At 36.1% G+C, this 26,472-nt stretch overlaps 1 protein-coding gene across 2 annotated transcripts in view; it reads right to left on the bottom strand.

Moving 5' to 3' along the window:
• The window catches only part of LOC125675657 (HIV Tat-specific factor 1 homolog), an 81,138-nt gene that overhangs the window by 25,010 nt on the left and 29,656 nt on the right, over positions 1-26,472 (bottom strand). For both annotated transcript variants that reach the window (XM_048913441.2, XM_048913442.2), the window contains exon 4: positions 16,223-16,431. In XM_048913441.2, the coding sequence (XP_048769398.2) occupies positions 16,223-16,431 (209 nt within the window). The remainder of the gene's footprint in view (positions 1-16,222; positions 16,432-26,472) is intronic.

The raw sequence follows: 26,472 nt of genomic DNA, 5'->3' as shown, positions 1-26,472 counted from the left end.
TTTACTCGTTTAGGAGATTACCCCTGGACAAAAGTTGATTTTCAAAAACGAAAATCAACAATCTCTCCGTACCGGAAGTGAATTTTTCAAAAACCAGCGCTTTATATAAACTTCAGATACTGTTCTATAATCATGCCAAAATCATCAAAATCTATCCAGGCATCTCTGAGAAATCGAGATCACAAAAATTGGGGAGAATAATCATAACTAGAATTTTTGTCGTTAAAATAAAAACAAAGGGCTTTTCAACAACAAAATGGCAGACTTTAGATGTGTATATCATAAAATGTCCAAATACAGTGTGCAAAAGAACCGATTAAACCTTAAAAAAAATCTGAAAATATCTACCTGGAGATGAAATAAGAAGTTTTATGCATGGTGAAAGAGAGATAACTCAATACACAAACTATGACAATTTAAAATAAAAACATCCATAGACAAAATTCAAGGATTTATAAAACCAAAAGTACTGAAGATATTCAATTGAAACTTGAAAGACCTATGGTATTAATCATTATTAACAGTCCAATGTGTCTGAAATAAATCCCAATCTTTCTTTCTAATTTTTGTAAATATCACCCCGTTAATCTTTGGCGCCCTGTATCTCGGAAAGAACTGGAAACATGAGTAGGTCACCACTGACTTTTTTGTTTATAAAGACAAAATAAATATAACTGAAAAGTTTCAATCATTTCTGAGGAACAATAGTAATGTTTTAGGACTTTTTCTAAAATTATTTCTTAATCACTATCATGATTTTGACACTGGAAGTAAAGGATCTGGAAGTACTTCAATGATAAATAGAACTTAACATGTCTTTAAGGATATAACATATTCTTTGAAAATATCAAGAGAGTTAACTCGTAACAACTTTTATTTAAAATAGTAACTTTTATAAGCTCGAAAAAGTCCCTAAGGGGCCAAAATAGTGACCCACGGACCCATATTTTAAGATTGTCCTTTTATTGTTGAATTCAAATTACGAAACAGTTTGTCACAATTTGAGTTTGTTTTGTTATGCTTGTTATGGCATTCCATAGTTTGTTCTCACCATATAGTCGTTACAGATAGCTGGTCACGGCTGTCAGACCAGTTTGTAAATGCTTACGTGTTAGTTCTGACCAGGCCGTGGAAGTGGGAAGGTGTGTCCGCCCAATGTGTGAAAATGATAGACCTGTGTGGTCGAGAGTTTTACCTATGTGGTTTACTGGGCCTGCGTTGTATGTACATTTAGTATGGGTGTTCGAATGATGTTCCTGTGTGGAAAGTGAGAACACAATTTTGAGCATTTCGACAGTGGTGAGTGTGAACTGTTTATTTTTGTTTACGTTAGGAAATTTTGTTACTCTATTTAAATTTATGTAACCAGTTTATTTGTATTACACAATATACCCGACATATGCAAGTTTTCAGTATATAATGTATATGTAAAAACCCCAACTGTTACTGTGTAATTATAGGTGACCAGCTGTGTGTGTTATTGTATGGCTCAAGCAGGTGCTCGCAACATGTATAACATGGTGTTCTGAGATATTTGAACAGCGTTGGAGAACAACCTATAGAAATACAGGAAATACGTTCACGGCTACAGAAACGTTGAGCGAGTGATGGACAAAGTGTCACCACGTGTCTGAAGACAGCTAACGACTGTTGTGTAAAGTGTGGTAACTCTTTAGTCAACGTATTTTGTTTCGCCATCCTGTGTAACATATTTCGAATTCGAGAGACAAGTCTGCTGGTTTTCTTACATAAGGCAACATAACTTAACATTTAGCTTTAGTCGGGTACACGTGTAATCGTCTGTAAATTCATATTTTTTTGTTTTGTTTTTGTGTGTATGAGTGTTGTTGTGTGCATGCGTGTGTAAGAGTGTAGATGTTACTTGCTATATTTAGTGAGCACGATAATAAACTTATTTGCACATACTCTTGATCTTTCTTCAGAGAACGGTTTGCAGCGAGGGATTATTTCCATGCCATTATCACAAATTGTGATTTAAAGTTTGGAAATCTGATATCAAACAAAAAAATAATGGCTAAAAGACTGTTTTTAACTTTGGCTCCTACAGATCCCTTATCCCTTTTAAGATTCATTTCAAAACCCCTTCTTTTTTGGGGAATGCTGTTGACATATTTTAGGTAAAATCTCACAAAGTTTGCTTATGAAGTTTTGGAGAAAACGTGGCAGGCATTTTTAGGTATTTAAAACATTGAAACTCCCATAAGGAGATTCAAAGATTCATAAAACCGAAAGTACTGAATATATTTCAATGAGACTTGGCATACATGTTTGTTTTATCACTAGTATTGACATTACGTAATATTTTCTTTGAAATTTCAGGAGAGATAACTCTTGATAAATTTGTCTTAAGGAGTTATGCTACACCAGAGAAAATTTGATGTAGATCAAAAGTGGAGGATATGTACAATATTTTGAAGTTGAAATTTTTCAAATTTACTCTATTTTGTCAAAAAATACAGTTTTAGTAGAAGGTAATCTGAAAAAAATTTAAACCCCTGCTGGACTCGAACCTGCGACCCACAGTTCAACAGTCGGTATTCTAACTTACTGAGCTACTCGGCTAGCTATTTAAATGGAAAAGGAAAAGTCAAATATTGCTGATATCGATTTTTTCATCCATGTTTTTAAAGGAAGTCAGCCATTAATATGACGATGTAGAGTACTACTTTAAAGAAGCAAATTTTAAGATCCAAAAAGTCCCTTAAGGGGTAAAAAAAGTGACCCACGGCCACAAATCTTTAGATTGCGATTTTGTTGTTTAATTCAAATCACAAAAGAAATTGGAAATCTGAAGCCAAAGAAAAAAATTTACGTTGGCCCCTACAGATCCCTAATCCCTTTCAGGATTCATTCCAAAACCCTTTCCTCTATGTGGCATTGTATATACAAATTTCAGGTAAAATATCACAAGGATTGCTTGAGAAGTTTTTGTGAAAATGTGGCAAATGTTTTCAATTCTTTAACATTGAAACTCTCATAGGAAAATTCAAAGGTTCATAGAACCGAAAGTACTCAATATATTTCAATGAAACTTGGCAAACATGTTCATTATATCATTGTTAACAATGTGGAAGACCTTGAATAATTTTTTAAATTTATTTGCGGTTTTTCCACTGACACCCCCTTTTATAGTCATATTGTAGATCAAAATCTAATGAATCTAAATCTAAAGTTTCCTGTTATTGTGACAAAGATTTTCAAAGATATGTGGTCCCAATCAAAAAAGCTTTCCATACTCGTAGAAACCGGAGGTAAAAGATCCGGAAGTCCAAAAGCTTATTTGCATTACACCCTATTTTTTTCTACATGAATCTTATAAAGCTTTATCCTTATTAACAACCATTTTCTTGAAAACGCTGACAGAAATCTGTCGAGTATAATAAGAAAAATAATATATAAAAAACACGAAAGCAATGGGTCTTTTCGACCGAAGTCAAAAAGCCCTAACTACGAACTCATTACTAGTAATGAGTAGGCCTTCCATTAGACAACTTCCGGTACACAGCTTTCTGTTCGTATAAGAATCATTCAAATATATCAGAGAATGTGCCTTGAAAAAAAAATGGGAAGCGCGTTGTCGAATTTTTTACTCATTTCTCGTGACTTCTGGTGACGGGCGGAAGTACTATTCAGATGTGTTTTCCAATCAATCACGACTCTCTACTGTCTATATTTCCTGAAAGTTTTACGCCTCTATCTAAAGGGGATCTAAAAAAAAAAATGGACGTAAAGGAAAGAAAAAGTGGGGGGATATTACCAACCAGAAGTGAATTTGGAAATTGAAATTAATGAAACTCTAGATATTGATACTGTCATTGACCGATACGAAAATCAAATCAAACACTTTAAATACAAGCGAGATTCATGGGGACATAAAAGATGACAAGTATAAGAGTATTTTGTCGAAAAAATGGAAGTTGCCGTTTCGACTACTGATGGGGCCAATATTCTTTTGACACTTTGAAAAAGACTTAATAAATGAGTATAGCTAGGTTTCAATTTAAAAGAAAAAGTTCTTTCAATCACTTTCAGTGACGACTGGAAATGACGGCAACAAACAAATTAACGTGGATGCACTATACAATTGAGAGATCTATAATCCCTGAAAATTTCATTTGTTTATATTTAGTCGTTTTTGAGATTACCCCTGGACAAAATGTTTTTTTGAAAAACGGAAATTGGACATATCTTACGAACGGAAGTGAATTTTCAAAAAATGAAAGATGGTGTCTAATGGTATTTCAATTCTCTATCATCTCTGTAAATGGCAAGAGAATCCATCAAGCCATCTCTGAGAAATCATGTTGACAAAATTTGAATATTATAAATTTTTCAACCACTTCCTGTTCAAACCGGAAGTGACGGACAAACATATACAGAATATGTATAACATGGATTATTGCAAATCTATAATCCCTGCAAGTTTCAAGTGTCTATCTATACTCTTTCTTGAGATAATATGTTGACGGTGTTACCGCAGCTTCATGTATGTCCATATTTTGTAATATTCATGCTTTGATCAGGTTCAATTTAATCAATATCTATCTGCCAAATTCTCATAACATGAATGAAATTAGGTGGCTGAAACAGCTAGCACATTTTAGTTTCCTCCCAGGGTTTTATATTAAAAATCATTAAAACATGTATGCATTAATGTAATTGAAATATTTTTAGCTATATATACATTTTATTTCTGCTGCCTTCACTATGACTTGCTTAACCTTTGATGCATGACTTGTTTTGAACTGTATGCTCTCAGCATGCAGCTGCTTGTACATTCCTTTTTCCTTTCAAGTTTGTAAAATTGTGTAAACAGCACTGCCTTGGAACATAAAATGCATTTCAATATAATGAAAATTTTAGATAAATCGATAAATTCAACTATTAGGCATGTATATGTGCATGCGCTACTATCTAATTTACAAACAAGAGTACCGCAAACGGTACAATATACGCCTGTCGGACAGTGAGCCTTTGACTAAATATCAGGGCAATAACTGTTTCCGTAATGAAAAAAAGTCCAGAAAACTGTTTGACCTAATATTTTCCAAAAAGTAGGTCAAGGATGGACCAATCCAGCTGAAATGCAAACTGAACTTGTATTCCTCTAAGAGGAAACCTCCGACTAAATTTCAGGGCAATATCTGTATCCATAATGAAAAAAAGCCTGGAAAACTATTTCACCTACTTTTAGCTCTAAAGTAGGTCATAGACGGACAGACCAATCCAGCTGAAATGCAAACTGAACTTGTATTTCTCTGAAAGGAAGCTTATGTGTAAATTTCAGGGCAATATCTGTATCTATAACGAAAAAAAGTTCGGAAAACTGTTTGACCTACTTATAGCCCTAAAGTAGGTCAATGATGGACCAATCCAGCTGAAATGCAAACTCACTCTGACAATCCTTGAGGGAGATATTACGACCAAATTTCAAAGTTGTACATGTATCCGTTACGGAAAAAAGTCCGGAAAACATGACCCGGGACGGACGGACAGACAGCCAGCTGAACAGACGCACGGACAGCGCCATAACATAATATGTCTAATGACGGGCATATAAAAATGAAATTCATATGATAAACCCCTTGTAGCAATGGTATGTTCCAAAAGAGAAAATTAAAACAATTTTTATAATATTATACATAATCCTAGTTGTAACACAATGAGAGTGGCGTCGGTGGCCTAGTGGTTAGGCTGTCAGACTCGATCGAAAGGTCATGGGTTTGAGTCCTGGCCGCAGCAGGGCCGACGTTGTGTCCTTGGGAAAGGCACTTTACACGAATTTCCTCACTCCACCCAAGTGTAAAAGGGGTACCTGGCTATAGACAGTGAAAGATATTGTTAGAATGTTAGTGCTTTAGCACCTGTAATGGCAGTTTGCACTGTATGCTTCCCAGGAAGCTGAGAAAGTTCTAGATTGATATAAGGTCTGCCGGGGTAATAATGTATTGTAAAGCGTTTTGAGCAGCATACGCTGGAAAAGCGCTAAATAAAAACCAATCATTATTATTATGATGAAATATTTCAGCATTCACATATACATGTAATTATTGAATAAAATTGCAACATATTTAGCCTGTTGTTGTGAGGATACATTAATTAAGACTTATTTACAAAACTAGAATTAATTAATTAATGATTTTTCAGTTGTTAATAGCAAGTGGCATGGTTGGTTATCATGAGGGAGGGTGGGGGTCATCGTGGTTTGCATTACTGGAAATGGATTCATAAAGCACTTATCATTTTTAATCGTGAAAAAAAAACCCAAAGATTTTTAAAAACGTTTTCAATCCGACCGAATTCCATTAATTTTTTTGTAATTTTTTAAATAGCACTAATTCAGTACTGTGGAATCATTAGAATTCGTGATGGCTCAATTTTCGTGGAATTCATGGGTACCCCTCACCCATGAATTTACATCCTTAACGAATAAAGACAACTATTTATATTCCAGAGTCATATTTCTTACAAATATATAAATCCACGAAATTACATCCCGTAAAGATTCAGCAATCCACGAAAATTGGCCCCCACGAATTTAGATGATTCTACAGTACCTGTGCTCCCTTACATAATTATTCTAACAATTTAAGTTAGTCTCCCTTTTTTTGTTGTTAGAATAATGAATTCCTATTGAGAATTTAGTATTTTAATCAGATTTGTGGTTTGCAATCGATTATACACAATTTGTATTCGATGCCATATCACGTATGCCTAATGTTTATGTATATTCAATATTGTCCTGGTAGTATGACTTTTGCAAATGGAAATAGCAAGTACGTATTTAGATCTGCCACTGTCAGTCTTATTATGATGTACGTTAAAATGTAGACATGATGTCACACATCATCTTACCCTGCCTTTCATAAACATTGCACTTCGTTAAACATTTCGCCTAATGGTACACTGAATTTTGGAGCTAGGAGACCACAAGATTAGGATGAAAATCCATGCAAGTTCACAATCATATTCCAAGGTGTGACTTTGCGAGATCTCAGCCATTTTTGACAAGGGACTTCTGGGATTGGCGTCAAAAAATTTTCCTTGTTAGAGGTTTAGATTTAGCTCGGATTATTTCGGATATTGCGCTGGCTCGCTGCGCTTTGTGCTGGTTCACTGCGCTCGCTATCAAGGAAACAAAGTCTCTAAATTTGTCCACATCATATCTCACGACCGGAAGTAAATTTTATGTTACTCTAGGCATTTATAGTGTCTATGATATATGTAAAATTCAACTCATCACTTGTTTCATGACCGAGATTTATGGCACTGAAAAATGAGAAAATGAATAGTATTATTGATATAACCTAACTGGAAGTTGGAGTTTAAACAAGGTGGGGTAAACATTTTTGGAGACTTCGAAAGAGACCTAATAAACTGGGATAGGTTTCATTTTCAAAGAAAAAATTTGAAATTTTCGATTCTTTTAATCACTTCCGGTGACAACCGAAAGTGACGCCGACAAACGAAATTACAAAAAAAGCACTGTACATTTGAGAGATCTATCATCCCTGAAAGTTTCATTTGATTATCTTTAGTCATTTTAGAGATTACTCCCAGACAAAATGACTTTTTAAAAAATGGAAATCAGACATATCTCATGAACAGATATGAATTTTGAAAAAATGAAGAAGAAAAAACCGTCTAGAGATATAATGATTCTCCATCATCCCTGCAAGTTTCAAGAAAATCCATCGAACCATCTCTGGGAATTCGAGAAAACAAAAGGGGAAAAGAAAAATAAGAAGAAGAATAAACAGTACAATCACTATAAGGTCTCCACTGAGACGGAAAACCTTAATAATAAAAGAGGAAAAGAAACAACTGAATAACAAGGTCTTCCATTGGAAACAGAAGACCTTAATAAGAACCAAGTAAAAACAATAAGTCTCCAAACTTTGTTGAACCGAGTAAAAACAATAAGTCTCCAAACTTTGTTTGGGAGACTTAATAATGTACATTGTTTACAGTATTACATGTACAGATACATGTATATGTGGAAAAGTAGAAAAAATATTTTATAATATTCATAATTCTTGACATTTTCGTAAATCATGATATTGGTGCGTCATTTCTGAATACTACATATATTACATTATTACTGCTGTATACAATGTATGTGAAAAAAAGAGTCTAGTAATTAGCACTGTAGCGACAGTGATAAAACTTTGACCCATTATTGTGATCCCATCCTACTCCAGGGGGCCATGATTTCTACAAATTTGAATCTGCACTATGTCAGGAAGCTTTCATGCAAATGTAAACATCTTTGGCCAATGGTTCTTGAGAAGATTTTTAAAGATCCCCCCCCCCTATATATTAATTAGTATGTAAAACTTTGATCCCCTGTTGTGACCCCATTCTACTCCCAGGGGCCATGATTTGAACAAACTTGTAAATTTGTACTTTCATGGCCCAGTGGTTCTTGAGAAGAAGTTTTTAAGGAGGTATTATACACCAGAGAAATTTGATATGGATGAAAAGTGGAGGATGTGTACAACAATATTTTGAAATTGAAAACTTTCAAATTTACTTTATTTAGTCAAAAAATGCAGTTTTAGTAGAAAGCAATCTGAAAAAAATTTAAAACCCCTGCTGGAATAGAACCCGCGATCTACAGTTCAGCAGTCGATGTGACAACCTACTGAGCTACTCAGCTAGGCAATGATTTTTTAAATGAATAGACAAATATTGCTGATATGTATATTTTTATCCATGTTCTAAAAGGAAGTCAGCTATTAGGATGATGTAGAGTACCTCCTTAAAGATTTCCCATAAATATTTGTATGTAAAACTTTGATCCCCTATTGTGGCCCCACCCTACCACCGGGGACCATGATTTTAACAAACTTGAATCTGCACGAACTTTCCTGGCCCAGTGGTTCTTAAGAAGTTTTTAAAAATTTTCCCTATATATTTGTATGTAAAAATTGATCCCCTATTGATGCTTCATCTTACCCCCGGGGACCATTATTTTAACAAATTTGAATCTGCACTATGTTATAAAGCTGTCGTGTAAATTTGTACTTTCCCGGCCCAGTGGATCTTGAAAAGATTTTTATAGATTTTTCCCAATATATTTGTATGTAAAAGTTTGATCCCCTATTGTGGCCCCATCCAACCTCCGGAGGCCATGATTTTAACAAACTTGAATCTGCACTATGCCAGGACGCTTTCATATACATTTCATCTCTTGTGGCCCAGTGGTTCTTGAGATTGATTGATTGAATATTGTTTAACGTCCCTCTGGAGAATATTTCACTCATATGGAAATGTTGCCACTGCCGGTGAAGGGCTGCAAAATTTAGGCCTATGCTCGGCACTTATGGCCATTGAGCAGGGAGGGGTCTTAATCGTGCCACACCTGCTGTGACACAGGACCTCGGTTTTTGTGGTCTCATCTGAAGGACCGCCCCATTTAGTCACCTCTTACAACAAGCAAGGAGGTAATGAGAATCTATTCTAACACGGATCTCCACGGTATTGGTTTCTTGAGAAGAAGATTTTTAAATGACCGCACCCTACTTTTGTGATTATCACCCCCCCCCCCCCCCCCCCCCCCCTTGAAAGGGCATTTTTGCCAAGTTTGGTTGAAATTAGCTTAGTGGTTCTGGAGAAGTCAAACTTGTATAAAGTTTACAGATGGACAACAGGAGGGGCCAAAATTAAAAAAATAGTTTGTTTGCCATCGCGCAACTGATCTATTTTTAACCCCCTGACTCGGAAGTTTTTATTGACCTAATCTCGTTACCTCGCACTAACATCAGTCAACATTCAAAACATGGGTTTGGGACAGAGGATGACGCAATAAGCTAAAATTAAATCATCCAATGAGATTCCTTGTTTAAGATGCAAGTTTGGTAAGAGCAAAAACAGAAAGTAAACAATGGTCTTCGTGGGGTACTTTTCTTAACATCAAGAACATTGCCTGTTGATTTTTTATGTAACGTAATTAATAGTTCACATTTTTGTCCCTTAAATGTTGAAGCTATTTATCAATCTATTTCAATTTCAAATAACTAGTTCAATTTGTTGAAACACAATCGACAAACATACTTGGACAATTAATCGTTTTCATGCGGCTCATATTCTAAAACTTCGTCTAATTGTTTCTTTTGAAAAATAAATTTTCCGAAAATCAATCCACAGTCACAAATTCTACAACATGTTGCCGATGCCGCGTCATGCATGTTTAGTTTCGCTTTCAACCAATTATAAAAGCCGTCTGATTGGCTCCATGCTACAAACCAATCATATGCTCCATCTCGAGCCCATGTATTGAATGGTGACTGATGTCAAGGGTTAGTGCGAGGTAACAAATTTATAAACCTTGGCATGTAAAGATACGTTTGGTTTTGTTTTTAGTTTTGTTCTTTGCGGCGCTTTGTAAATCACCATAATTTTAAGTGCTCAAGTGATCGATTCGGAACATGGCATACTGGTTAGATTTTTACCTATGCGACAATGTATCAGTCAATAATTATGGACACAAACAACAACAGTGTCCAATTAAAATGTAAATTACTTGAACTAGAGTTGGGGGATACTAAAAGTGTATCAATGAGCCAGTTACACTTTGCTCAAGTGTTTATCTCAAGTGGAGCAAGAATTTATGCATCAGAAATCTTTTGTACCAACATGAAATAGTGTGGAGTTTATAAGAATTATGCTTAAGTTCAACAACAATGCTGCCAAGTTTCAGGTGCATAATACATGTATGTTACATTGACCATTGAGAGTAAAATCATGGCAACCAAGACTCTAACATTACTAGACAAACTTGAAAATCAATTGACATATTCAAGACCTGGAAAACAAACACCCACAACAAAAGTAACATGTCAGAATAACAAAATGATATATGATCACACAACAAGAGTACTGCCAATGGTACATAATACACCAGTGAAAAGCTAATATAGGGTGTTTTTCTTACACCATGATTTGTAGAACTTGCCTTCAAGTAGTATCAGCAATCATCAGGGTGTGACATACTTTCTTTGCATCGAAAAAACAAGACAAATCATGAACTCTCTATGTAATATTTTCACTTGGCATAAGATGTATGTGTACCAAGTTTAATGGTCCTTGCCCCAACGAATCGGTCTGCATCCTGCTACTACGACCTTGACCTTTGGAAACAATAGGCATCCTCCACTTGGCATAAAGTGTATGTGTACAAAGTTTGACTGTCCTAGCCCCAACAGTTCGGTTTGTATATTGCCTACAAGGTTTTCAAACTAAGTGATAATGTGACCTTGACCTTTGACCTATAACCTTGAAAAACAATAGGCATCTTCCTCTTATCATGGTGATTGAATGTACCAAGTTGCAATATCCTGGACCTTAGGGTTCGGTTTGCATGCTGCCTACAAGGTTTTCCTACTAATTAATACTATGACCTTGATCTTTGACTTCTGACCTTGAAAAACAATAGGCATCTTCCTCCCATCATGGTGATCAAATATACCAAGTTGTAGTACACTGGAGCTTACAGTTGGATTTTTATCCTGCCCACAAGGGTTTCCTACTAGGTTTTCCTACTAATTGATACTACGACCTTGACCTTTGATCTTCAAAAACAATAGGCATCTTCCTCTCATCATGGTGATTAAATGTACCAAGTTGTAAAATCCTGGAGCTTAATTACGGTTCGGTCTGGATCCTGCCCACAAAGTCCGGACAGACAGACGGACGGATGGACAGAGCCATACCACTTTGACGGGCGTATAAAAACTAGACAATATCAAAGTTGAAACTGCACTTTTTGAGAGGCTTCTGACAGTTCTGCAAGTAGATCACTGTAATTTATTTAACAGAGTTTTGATATTCAATATATTTTCAGCAAAAAAAAAAACAAACAAAAAAACTACCGACCAACTCAATATTTTCTATGACCCTTGGACTATGGAAAACCAACATTTTTTTTAAATGTGGCCAGATCAGAAAATTACCAAAAAACAAACAAAACAAAACAAAACACAATCAGGAAAGCTGCAATATCGCTCACCTGAGTCACCTTGGCCCATATTTAAAGATTTTCCCTAAAAAGTTTGATCCCCATTGTGGCCCAAACCTACCTCAGGGGTCCGTGATGTTAACAAACTTGAATCTGCACTATGTCTAAAAGCTTTCATGTAAATGTAAACTTTTCTGGTCCTGTGGTTCTGGAGAAGATTTTAAAAGATTTTTCCTATATATTTGTATGTAAAATTTTGATCCCCAGGGCTTGTGATTTTAACAAACTTGAAACGCACTATGTCAGGAAGCTTTCATGTAAATTTCAGCTCTTATGGCCCAGTGTTTCATGAGAAGAAGAGTTTTAAATGACCCCACTCTATTTTTGCATTTTTGTCATTATCTCCCCTTTGAAGGGGTATGACCCTTCATTTGGACAAACTTGAAAGCCTTTCACCCAAGGATGCATTTTTCCAAGTGTGGTTGAAATTGGACCAGCGGTTCTTGAGAAGTCAAAAACGTAAAAAGTTTACAGACAGACGGAGAGACAGATGATGAACAGGCAATCAGAAAAGCTCAGGCCAATGACAAAAATTGTTGAGTTTCCGCTAACGTTCCAGAAAAAAATAGGGTAGGTAGGTAGGAAATAAAGTTTATTTTTTTTGTAAATTTTATTTTTTCAAAGTATGCAAAAACATTGTAAACTCTAACAAGTTAAATGTTCTATTGAATTTTATACTTTCAAAATATAATTTTTTGCATTGCAAGTAAACTTTCAATCATAACATTTCACCTGTTGTTGGCTGAGGATTATTTCCAGATGTTTTATAAGAAACAATATTTTTCAATGAAACATACCTAGCATAAAACACAAAAGTTAACTCCTTTATGCCACTATGCTATACAAGTACCAGATATATTGTTTCTACATCTAGATTGGTTGTCATAGGAATACTACTATTGGATATGTTTGACAGGAAAATAATGTGATGGTTTTGATTGATTGAGGTTTTACGCCGTTTTGGCAATATTTCAGCCATTTTGCGGGGGATGGTTTTGGGGAAAAAAATCAACATCATTATCATATTTTAAGTTTATTAATACATTTCTGAATGTATTTTCACAATCTAAATGGAACAAGGGTAGGAAGACAGTCTGGGCAGATCCCACTTATCCTAATGGGATCCAACTCTCTTCCAGCCAAAACTTTTTACCGGACATAATTTTTTATTTTAAGAAAAGTCTGCACATCTTTTTTTTCCTCTCGGCTCTCACCAGCTATCAACTCGGATGCGTTCACTGCTTTATTTGCCACATTTTTCATAGTGTTTTCAGTTAGAACTGCAGCAGAAACCATGGATGTGCATACAAATTTGACAGACGGGACATTCATGTCTGTCACTCTGCATCATGACCTCCATATAAAACAAGAGGCCCAGGGGCCTTATAGGTCACCTGAGTATCATGTAACAACCTTCCAATGTTTGAATTTGGTTTGTGTTTAAATATAAGAATTTTACTTTTGGATGGAAGAAACATTGAATAGCTATGTGGTCAGCCCCGCCTTTGCACCAGAACCCCTGACCCAGGGGCCATAAATTTCAGTTTTGAAAGAAGCATCCTTGATCATCATTATCATACTATTAGTTTGTCTACTTAATACCCAGCAGCAGAGGAGAAGATTTTCAAAGAAATAAAATGCATTTTCACTATATGATCAATAGGGCCCCACCCTAATACCAGAACACCTGACCCAGGGGCCATGAATTTCACAATTTTGAAAGAGGCATCCTTGTTCATCATAACCATGCTATTGGTTTGTCTACTTCATACCCAAGGACAGAGAAGAAGATTTTCAAAGAAATAATGCATTTTCACTATATGACTTATAGAGCCCCGCCCTAGCACCAGAACCCCTGATCCAGGGGCCATGAATTTCACAATTTTTAACAAGAGGTACTGTGAGCAATGCTCACTAAGAATACCCCCCGCTTACCCCAATCTCCCAAAGGGTGTTGGTAATAGGTATAAACTACCTCTTTTCTGAGTGTTGCTACTTCGATGTCCAGTGCGCATGACCTTTGACCTTTTGACCCCAAAATCGATAGGGAACATCTTCATCCCATGGGTAGTCCATATGTATGATATGGTGACTGTAGGTGGAAAGGATAACGCTTTAGAGCCTGGAAACCATATTGCTACTTCAATGTCCAGTGCGCGTGACCTTTGACCCCCAAATCGATAGGGATCATCTTCATCCCATGGGTAGTCCATATATATGATATGGTGACTGTAGGTGGAAAGGATAACGCTTTAGAGCCCGGAAACCATATTGCTACTTCAATGTCCAGTGCACGTGACCTTTGACCTTTTGACCCCAAAATCGATAGGGATCATCTTCATCCTATGGGTAGTCCATATGTTTGATATGGTGACTGTAGGTGGAAAGGATAACACTTTAGAGCCCGGAAACCATATTGCTACTTCGATGTCCAGTGTGCTTGACCTTTGGACCCTAAAATCGATAGGGAACATTTTCATCCCATGGGTAGTCCATATATATGATATGGTGACGGTAGGTGGAAAGAATAATGCTTTAGAGCCCGGAAACCATTGCGTCTACAGACGGACAACCCGATTCCAGTATACCCCCCCCCCCCCCCCCCCCCCAACTTGTTGCGGGGGGTATAAAGAGGCATACTTGCTCATCATTACCATGTTATTAGTTTGTCTACTTAATACCCAGAGACAGAGAAGAAGATTTTCAAAGAATTTCTACATTTTCACTATATGACCAATAGAGCCCCACCCTAACACAAGAACCCCTGCCCCAGGGGCCATGAATTTCACAATTTTGGTAGAGGGCTCAACGCTCATTATAATTATGCCCACAGTTTGGCTTCTTGATGTCCAGGAGTAAAGAAGAAGATTTTTTAAAATTACACTCATTTTGACGGTTTTTGCCCCACCCCTCAGGCCCCAGGGGGGGCAGGGACCACGAATTTCACAATTTTTGTTCCCCTCCACCCACAGATGCTATATGCCAAAATTGGTTGAAATTGGTTCAGGGGTTTCAGAGAAGAAGCTGAAAATGTTCAAATGTTAACGCATGACGCACGTCGCAGGACAAAAACAGATAGCAATAGGTCACCTGAATGAATTCAGGTGACCTAACTAGGGTCGAGTCCCTGTATATATACAGTAATGCCCGCTGAAGTGATAGCATAAGACAGTGCATGGCTATAAATAGCCACCGTCTAAAAACACCATAGGAGTTAACAATTTTAACAAAGTCTTCTATGGAAACATGACACTTGGCAAAGTCTCTCGACCGTCTGTTAACTTCAATTGTTAAATCACCGTTGCGTGAGGCACGCATGGAGGTACAATGTACTAGGTCAACCATCATGCTATGCTGTTAGTTACGAACATTATCAATGTTGTTTAAACGCTTGACACAATACCATGCAATTTTGTACATTGTTAAAGCGTTTGAATGACCATCTCAATGTCTAACTAAAAAGAAAACCAAGAACCGGGAATATATTTTTTCCGAAAAATGACGATATTTAATTTTAAATATCGAAAAAAAATTCTAGGGTCGGGGCTATAATTTAGGGTCGGTCGGGTTAGCAGAAACACAACACATTTTATCAGTGGCCTCACTTGTGCTTTCAGCTCAGGTGAGCTAAAAAGATAGGTTATCTACCATAACTCAGAGGCAACCATAATAATAAGATCTTCCAGTATACTGAGCAGACATTTCCAAATAACCAGTCATTTGAGTCAAGACCTTTGACCTTGTGACTTAAAAAACCAATCGTAGCCATCTACTCTTTTGGGGGCACCAGTATACCAAGTTTAATGTCCGTCAAGCAAAAGGTTCTCAAGATAATGAGCAGAAAATATCTTATTGTATTTGACCCTTGACCCTGTGACCTCAAAATCAATAGGAGTCAAACTGGGTTTGATGTCTGTCAAGGAAATGGTTCTCAAGATATTGAGCAGAAAATATCTTAATGTTTCCAATTTGACCCCTGACCTTGTGACCTCAAAATCAATAGGGGACATCTACTTCTAAAGAGGAAACCAGTGAAACAAGTTTGATGTCTGTCAAGGATATTCAGCGGAAAGTATCTTACTTTTGTTGTTTGTGATTGATTTCTACTAGATTTAAAGGGTTTATTCTGACCTATAACATATTGCACTTCAATAATCCATATATACTGTATAGTTTGCAAACCTTGATATAACAGCACCTGCCATCACCCTTTGGTTCCCCTTTCTCATCTCTGTATAGCTTAAGTTTGAGACTTTTCAGTTGAGGGTCGAACATGATCATTCCACATTTATTCATCAATTCTTTGAATTCATCCTCTGTGATGTCCAACGGGAGACCACTTACATAAACATTTGTGTTTTTATCATCCTCTACATCAAACCACTTTGGATCTAAAATTATAAACAATCATACAGTGAGCAGGATCTAAAATTATAAACAATCGTACATGTGTGACCATGAATTTACCCTATGTGTCATACCTGTGTAGTACATGTAATTAACCTGTAATGTACTATATAAACCATGCAGAACATGATCAGATAATTTAATATTTTTTTCTCTCTATTTTATACATGTAACAAACCTATAAAATAAAATTACATCACTACCCCTTTTCACACCCTAACAAAACAAAAACAAGAGTACCACAAACGGTACAATATACGGCCGTCGGACAGTGAAATTCAACAAACGGTACAATATACGCCCGTCAGACAGTGAAATTCAACAAACGGTACAATATACGCCCGTCAGACAGTGAAATTCAACAAACGGTACAATATACGCCCGTCAGACAGTGAAATTCAACAAACGGTACAATATACGCCCGTCAGACAGTGAAATTCAACAAACGGTACAATATACGGCCGTCGGACAGTGAAATTCAACCTGGAAGCATATTGTGCACTTTGAATTGATACAGCACACATTCTGAATAGAAAAGCCTCAAAGCGGGTCATGTTGCACCAATCCATCTGCCATGTGAACTGATTATGTATTTCTCTGAGAGTGAGGTTGTGACAAAATGTTGGTGCAATATCTATCTATGATGGTAAAAAGTCCAGGAAACCATTTGAGCTACTTTTAGCTCTAAAGAAGGTCATGGTGCACCAATTAAGTTGAAATTTTGAAATGTGAACTGATTTTGTATTTCTCTGAAAGGGAGGTTGTGACTAAATATCAGAGCAATACCTGTGACCATACCAAAAAAAATTTGGACAAGAGGCCCATGGGCCACATCGCTCGAGATCACCTTGGCTCATATCTAAAGATTTTTCCTATATATTCGCATGTAAAACTTTTATCCCTGGGGCCACCCCAACCTACTCCTGGGGACCATGATTTTTACAAACTTGAATCTGCACTCTGTCAGGAAGCTTTCATGTAAACATAAACTTTTCTGGACCAGTAGTTTTTGAGAAGAAGATTTTTAAAGATTTTCCCTATATATTTGTATGTAAAACTTTGATCCCCTATTGTGGCCCCATCCTACACCCGGGGACCCTGATTTTTACAAACTTGAATCTGCACTATGTCAGGAAGCTTTCGTACAAATGTAAACTTCTTTGGCTCAATGGTTCTTAAGGAGAACAAGAGGCCCACAGGCCTTATCTGTCACCTGAATACTAGTGAAAAAGTATCACTGCTTCCATGGGCTATGAAATCTAGAAAAAAAATTCCTGTTCTGAATATCTAAGCTAAATCCTAATGTTCAGCAACAGTATAAAACAAGATATGTTCTTAAAACTTCAATGCCCTCAAAAGTGCATACACTGATGAAAGGCTTTAAATAATAGATGCATTAACATTAAAACATCAAAAGATATGACCCATCCTAAAGTCATAATCCTGGGTTGTGAAATTCACCGTTTTTTGTACATCCTTTTCTGCTTAATTCCTAAGTATGCATTTATATTTTATAAACATCAGCAAACTTACACATAAATACTATATACTAAGTTTGGCCCCACCCTGGGGTCAGAACCCCTACTCTGGGGATCATCAAATTTACAATTTTGGTAAAAGACTACCTTCTTTATCCATTTAGTTTCAATTTAGTATCAATAGCACTAAAGATGTTATTTAAGTGTTTTACACATAAACACTATATACCAAGTTTGGCCCCTCCCTGGAGTCAGAACTACTACCCAGGGGATCATGAAATTTACAATTTTGGTAGAGGCCTTCCTGCTCTACATCACTATGCATTTAGTTTTTCTTTCATGTGTGCTTAAACATGTGCAATTCTTGAGAAGATTTTTGAAAATTGGTCTATTTTGGGCAGTTTTTGTCCCGCCCCTAAGGCCCCTGGGGTGCGGGAATCCTGAAATTTCCAATTTAAGTTCCCCTTGTTCCAAATATGTTTCATACCAAATTTGAAAAGAATTGGAATGATAGTTATCAAGAAGTTGCAAATGTATATTGTTCACACATTTAACACACTTCCTACGCGATACGACTGCAGTCGTATTGAGAGTAGCCTCCGGGATACGAGTTCAGTCGTACTTCACATACCTGTGTCACTTTGTGACTTGATTTTGCCATTGAAATGCTCGGATATATAAAACATTTTACTGAGTAAGGGGTCATCCATAATTGTCAACCATTTTCCAAAGTGTGCAAAACACACAATTTTACCGTACGCTCTTTTCTTCTCTTGGTAGTTTTAGACAGGTCATACTTATAAACTAAATAAAGCATCAATGTTCTGGACAATGATTTATTACTATTTATTCCAGTACCTTACACAACAGGGAAAAAAGTTGCTATGTAACACCGTAACAGTCCTGGACCATTACAAATTTTCAATTATGAACAAAATACTAGAACCAATACCCGAGAGCATTTAAAGCAAACTCATAGTTTGTTTGAAAACTGAATCTGAAACCTCAGTTTGAAAAAAATACAAATATGAAACTATTAAAAAAAATTATCAGTCACCCGAGTCAACATAACCAGGTAGTTTATACTTGTTAAAAATAAATTACAGCATGTACAGGAGATGGATAAATATACATGTAGCAATATTTGCTTGTTTCCGTATCCTTATGTTGTATTTTTATATAATTTATGGTTGTAATATATATGTTGGTTATGAATAAAATATTGAAAATAGTAAACTAATAAAATTACAGAAAGTGCATGATTGCATTTTGGTGCAGTAAATGATTTTACCTAATGAATTTGCATAATAAACACATGTATGAAAACCAAATTGAAAAAAAAAAAAAATATAAATTCAAGTTTCTACTATCTAGAATCCTTCTATACATGTTTTTTTTTTAAAAAAATTTCATTCCCTGTTTAACAAGGAAAAAAAGCATTTTTAATACTCCACTGTTAATGCTGATAGTTTGTCTTAATAAGTTTATAAATGCACATTTAAAATACAAAAGTGTAATGCCTATAAAAAAAGACGACAAGATAAGACAGAGACATCTTTATTTTTTTCTATAAAAACAAAATCTATTATGTACACAAGATTTGCACATTTATAAAACATTATATCATTCATATATAACAAGAAATAGGTGTACCAATATTAAAGAACTCATTGTTTGAACTAAATTGCTCATTAACTTGATTGTCGATCTTCTTGTTGGGAATTTGAAAATAGTTGATGTACACTTTTTGAGGGGGGGGGGGGGGGGGGGGATCTCAAAAAGTGTGCTTTTTGCACACTTTGGAAAATGGTTGACAATTATGGATGACCCCTAAGACAAAGCGGAAATATAGCTTGCTCATGCAGAAATAAAAGTGAAACTAGATACTTATTTATGATGGAAAATTTTGGTTAAAACAAAGAAAACTCGCATCATCAGACGCGATCAAGATTTCAAAATGGTGGAGCGAGGTGACGAATTGAGTGATGGCAGTGATATTGAAGCAGAATACGACGACGAAGAAAAAATAACTGAGGATTTAGGAAACATCGAACATCAAGTCAGAGCTCCAGTTAATTTTTTACCACAAAGAGTATTTACCCCCTGATTTTCAAATCGATGAGTATTTTGCTTTTCAGAAAAATTCAAAGTGTATTTTCTTAATTTATTGATTATCGTTGCTCTTTTGCCCAGAAGATGTCACCAGATGTAAACGATACTTCTTCTGTTAAAATTGAACTTAAAGTTTATATTAAAAGGCCGCTCCAGCTATTTACGGGGAAAATCCTTTGTAGTTCTTTTTATCAAAACTATTCATTGTCATTTGGAATTAGATATTTATCATTGATGCATTAAATTTGAATATGTCAGACACTCAAGTCACATGATTATGATCCAATTCTGTATATCATTCATCCACGATTGTACAAGGTTTTTTTCCCCTGTGCTTTCGACCGCACACTAACTCTTTAAGAAAGAAAGTATAACAAGTAGGCCTATATAATAGTGTTTTGAGTTAGCTCTTCCAATTTTTCAAAATTGTGATTGTCACGTATTTCATAGCGCTAAATATCATGTATGTTCAAGCCCTGGGCTAACCTCAATTCATATGAATAGATAATTCATATTTATATCATACTACATGTATCACAAATACGCGGACTAATAAGCATTATACTTTGGGAGTGTAAACCGTATTTACATTTGTTAATGCGTAATTATTCGCATGATTTTCAACTTAAATGCGTATTTGGTAAAATTTAATGAGTATTTACGCTGATACGCACCTTATCTGGAGCTCTGATCAAGTTAATCGTGGGGAAGTTGACGATTGGATTTTGAATTTGTTTGATGAAGAGGACGAAAATGACGGCGAATTCTTGGGGTTTCAAAACAAATGGGTGAAAGAAAATTTTCAACCCCGCATGGAAAGTCGGTATAGGAATGTTGGTGGGGCAACTATATACTGTAGAATCATTTGAATTTGTGGGGGCCAATTTTCGTGGATTGCTGAATTTTTACGGGTTCGTGGGGACGTAATTTTGTGGATCTATATATTTGTAAGAAATATAACTCTGGAATGTTTGCTTTGTCTTTATTCGTTGAGGATGTAAATTCGTGGGTGAGGGGTACCCACGAATTCCACAAAAATTGAGCCACCATGAATTCTAATGATTCCACAGTATACAACATCCCGAGGAAGCATCAGCAGGCCACTATTTCCAACTTTTCTGGACAAATGAACTTTTGGACAGACTTTTCAGAGAACCTAACATTTAAGCTCGCCGAGAATGGGGAAAAAATCCACCCCACCATATGCAGCTAAATGGACCCCCGTTGAAAAGAATGAAATGAAAGCATTCCTACTAGCATTATGTTTTGCTATGGGAATCCTTAAACTTCCAGAAAAAACTGACTATTGGAGACAAAGCAAATAGATGTTTGTTACATCTTTCAATTGTGTAATGTCCAGAGACAGATTCCATCAAATCTGGAGATACTTACACATCCAGAACAACGAGGAACAACCCGCAGTCCCTGACAAACTCTGGAAATTACGCTGGTTTTTGGATTATCTGGATGCAAAGTTTGGGGAAATTTATACCCTGCATGAAAGTGCTACCATTGATGAGTCCATGTTCAAATTCAAAGGCAGGTTGTCATTCCGACAGTATTGACCTGCAAAGCCTATCAAGTGGGGAGTAAAAGTCTGGGTTCTTGCCGAAAGCTGTACAGGATACCTTAGCAAGCTGCAAGTGTATACTGGCAAACAAGGACATCAAGAAAAAGGCTTATCCCACAGGGTAGTAATGGACCTGTGCAGAAACTACTTTGGATCAAACTTAAATGTATATATGGACAACTTCTACACAAGTCCTGACCTTTTGAGTGACCTCCATCTCTGTGGTATCATGGTATGCGGGACAGTGCGAGTCAACCGAAAGGGCCTTCCCAAGGACTTGCTACCAAACAAAATTAATCTAAAAACACCATGAATTCAAACTGGCCCAGAAGGACAATCTTAGTTTCTGTGTTTGGCAGGATACAAAACCTGTGCGTGTCCTGTCAAATCCATGACCCAGCTCATCGTGGACAAGTCATCAGACGTGTAGCTGAGAACATAGTAGTTTAGGTACCCAAATTGCTCTCAGACTATCAGAAGCAAATGAAAGGAGTGGACCTGTGTGACCAAATAATTGGCTATTACATGCCAAATCATAGGTCAAAGAAATAGTGGCGGAGGACACCAACCCTGATGTTGCTCGGGAACGATGGCCAAAGCTTCAAAACTTTTATTGAGGAACTCATTGAGGATTTGATTGGAGATACTAGGGCCAAAAGGGAACTTCCGAAAGTTGACTGGGGGGGAAGAGCTTCAGCCCACAACATAGTGAAGCATTAGTGCATTACCCCAAAAATAAAGTATGTCATGAATGTTCACTTTCCGGACAGTCAGGAGAAAGAAAAGGTGTAACAAAATTTGGATGTCAGCAATGTAATGTTGCTGTGCACCTTGAGTGTAGCTCAAAACATATTATGAGGATGATGACTGTTTAAAATTTCAAATGTTTTATGTGTTTTGGACTTGTCAATATATTATTTTGTGTGATATCTGTGACAATTCACTTTGGACATGTTGAAGTAAGTAAAATTGTTATTTTTAAATTTTGAATGCATGAAAATAGCATAGTCATCTATTGTGGTGATTTTTAACACCATTTCTTAAAATTTTCACAAGAAAATATTAAATATTTTTCATCCTTTTACCCAAAATTCAATGAGATCTAAAATGAAGAACATTTGTGAATTTCTTGTTTGAAATCCTCATTACATTGAACATCAATAACGTTTTTATTATTTAAGATACTTTCAAAATTTAAATTGTAAAAGAAACAGATATGATCACTTTATGTTAGTATTTTATAAAAAAAAAAAGTAGTACCCTACTTGCATTCACCTTTTTGCCATAAAATGCAATAGAATAAAACCTTTTTATATTGTGTATGTTTTTAATTTTTCTTCTGTTTATATCATTGATAACTTAGGATAGCATTACTGCTGCAATATAAAATTTATATGGTTAGATGCAGAAATTCTACAGCTTTTCACACACATATACTTTTATATACCTATAGGAATTAATTACTTTGTTATCAGGCAGATTGCAAACATGGTGCTAATTAACTTAGCCATCACAGCAGCAGCCATGTTATCCTCCTTTCTACTGATAAGCTCTGCAGGCAGGGTTCTAGTAGGAAATGGGTTAATAACTGACCATTTTGGCCCCACTCTGATACCAAAACCACTACCCCTGGGATTATCAAATTTACAATTTTGGTTTAGGACTACCTATTCTTTCTAAATATCTATTTACTTTCAATTTAGTATCAATAGCACTAAAGAAGATGTTATTTAGGTGTTTTACATATAAACACTATATACCAAGTTTGGCCTCGCCCTAGAGTCAAACCCTCTACCCCAGGGATCATGAAATTTAAAATTTTGGTAGAGGCTTTCCTGCTCTACATAACTATACATTTAGTTTTTTCTCGAGAAGAAGATTTTTGAAAATTGGTCAATTTTGGACAGTTTTTGTCCCACTCCTAGGGCCCCAGGGGTGTTGGAGTCCTGAAATTAACAAATTATGTCCCCCTTGTCTCAATGATGATTCATACCAAATTTTAAAAGAATTCGCATCAAGAACAAGATAAAAATGTTCAATTGTTAATGCACAAAGACGGAACTTTAAATATTTTTTTTCTATTTATTAGTTATGTAAAACTTTGATCCCCTATTGTGGCCCCATCCTAGCCCCAGGGGTCATGAATTTCACAAACTTGAATCTGCATTATGTCAGGAAGCTTTCATGTTAATCTCAGTTTTTCTGGCTTAGTGGTTCTTGAGAAGATTTTTAAAGATTTTCCCCATATATTTATATGTTAAACTTTGATCCCCTATTGTCACCTCGACTTACCCCCGGAGGCCATGAGTTTAACAAATTTGAATCTGCACTATGTCAGGAAGCTTTCATGTAAATTTCCTCTTTCCTTGCCCAGTAGTTTTTGAGAAGATTTTTAAAGATTTTCCCTATACATTTGTATGTACAACTTTGACCCCCATTGTGGCCAAATCCTAACCCCGGGGAACATGATTTTTACAAACTTGAATCTGCACTATGTCAGGAAGCTTTCTTGTAAATATCAGCTTTTCTGGCTTAGTGGTTCTTGAGAAGAAGATTTTTAAAGATTTTCCCTATACATTTGTATGTACAACTTTGACCCCCATTGTGGCCAAATCCTAACCCCGGGGAACATGATTTTTACAAACTTGAATCTGCACTATGTCAGGAAGCTTTCTTGTAAATATCAGCTTTTCTGGCTTAGTGGTTCTTGAGAAGAAGATTTTTAAAGATTTTCCCTATACATTTGTATGTTTTTAAAACTTTGATCCCCTATTGTGGCCCCATCATACCCCTGGGGGCCATGATTTGAACAAACTTGAATCTCCACTATGTCAGGAAGCTTTCATGTAAATTTTCGCTTTTCTTGCCCAGTAGCTTTTGAGAAGATTTTCCCTATACATTTGTATGTAAAACTTAAATTGACCCCAATTGTGGAAAAATCCTAACCCTGGGGGGACATGATTTTAAGAAATTTGAATCTGCACTATGTCAGGAAGCTTTCCTGTAAATATCAGCTTTTCTGGCTTAGTGGTTCTTGAGAAGATTTTTAAAGATTTTCCCTATATATATTTATGTAAAACTTTGATCCCCCATTGAGGCCCCATCCTACCCCCGGGGAACATGATTTTAGCTTAATCTGCACTATGTGAGGAAGCTTTCATGTAAATATCAGCTTTTCTGGCTTAGTGGTTCTTGAGAAGAAGATTTTTAAAGATTTTCCCTATAACTTTGTATGTAAGACTTTGATCCCCTATTGTGGCCCCATCTGATGCAACGGGACCATGATTTTAACAAACTTGAATCAGTGGTTCTTGAGAAGAAGATTTTTAAATGACCTCACCCTATTTTTGCATTTTTGTGATTATCTCCCCCTTTGAAAGGGACATGGCCCTTCATTTGAAGAAACTTAAAAGCCCTTCACCCAAGGATGCGTTTGGCCAAATTTGGTTGAAAATGGCCCAGTGGTTCTGGAGAAATCGAAAATGTCAAAAGTTGACAGAAGACGGACAGAGAGACAACAGGTGATCAGAAAAGCTCACTTGAGCTTTCAGCTCAGGTGAGCTAAAAACTGTTTGACGTAATTCTACCTCTAAAGTACTGTAGGTCATAGTGTGCCAATCCAGCTGAAATGCAAACTGAACTTGTATTCCTCCAAGAGGAAAGCCTTTGACTAATTATCAGGGCAATATCTGAATCTGTAATGAAAAAAGCCCAGAAAACTGTCTGGCCTATTTTTAGTCCAAAAGTAGGTCAAGGATGGACCAATCCAGCTAAATTGCAAACTGAACTTGTATTCCTCTGAGAGGAAGCCTTTGACTAAATATCAGGGCAATATCTGTATCCATAATGGAAAAAGGCCTGGAAAACTGTTTGACCGATTTTTTCCAAAAAGTGAAAGGGACATGGCCCTTCATTTGAACAAACTTGAAAGCCCAAGGATGCTTTAGGCCAAGTTTGGTTGAAATTGTCCCAGTTATTCTGGAGAAGAAGTCATAACTGTAAAAAGTTTCCAGACAGACAGATGGACAGACAACTGTTGATCAAAAAAGTTCACTTGAGTTTTCAGCTCAGGTGAGCTAAAAAGGAAAAGGTTGGGAAGAAACAAAGCAGGGCTTATGAAATAGAAATAAAAAAAAAAAATGGTTGAGGTAATTTTATGGACTAAAGAATTTCTGTGCCGGGTAGAATTTAAAGAAACAGAAAATGTGTTTGAAAATAAAAGCCTAGAGGTTTTTTTTGAGACCATTAAATATGCTTTAGTTCAAACTTAACATGTGTAATTTGAATTAAGTATTTAAATATTGAGTTTTTTCTGGAAAGTTGGTCAGGGCTAGTGGATGCAAGGTCAGGTTTAGTGAAAATCATTTTAAGTAGCCTGACTGGTCTAGTGCTGAAAAAAGTAAATGTCAAATCCTGCATCACATCATAATTATTGAATATCCCTATTACTTGTAGTATGCTTTTCATTTACTGAAAATACCCATTCACATTCAAAACAGGAATTGCCTGCAGTATGCATTATTATTAAACAATGAATTAAAGAATATTTTAATAAAAAAGATATGATTAAAAGGAAAATTTTCAAAACCAGGCTTCCTCAAAAACAGAATGTATAGTGTGTGGTATTTATGGAATTGTCTCAAAATGCTGAAAAACAATATACATGTATATATTAGGGAGGAAAATAATGACATTTCTTTTTTTACAATTCCACCTTTATCATGATTATTTAGCCTGTGGCACATTTTCACACCTCCTGCAAGGTGCCCATGGCCATAGCAAGCTCCTGGAAGCTGTGTGTATTGGCAAATAACACACACCTTGAACACAGAGGACTGTGTGCACAGTGGATCTCCCTGTGGTCT

Source organism: Ostrea edulis, chromosome 3 (assembly GCF_947568905.1).
Source record: "Ostrea edulis chromosome 3, xbOstEdul1.1, whole genome shotgun sequence".
NCBI lineage: Eukaryota > Metazoa > Mollusca > Bivalvia > Ostreida > Ostreidae > Ostrea > Ostrea edulis.
This window is presented reverse-complemented; position numbering and strand designations above follow the sequence as displayed.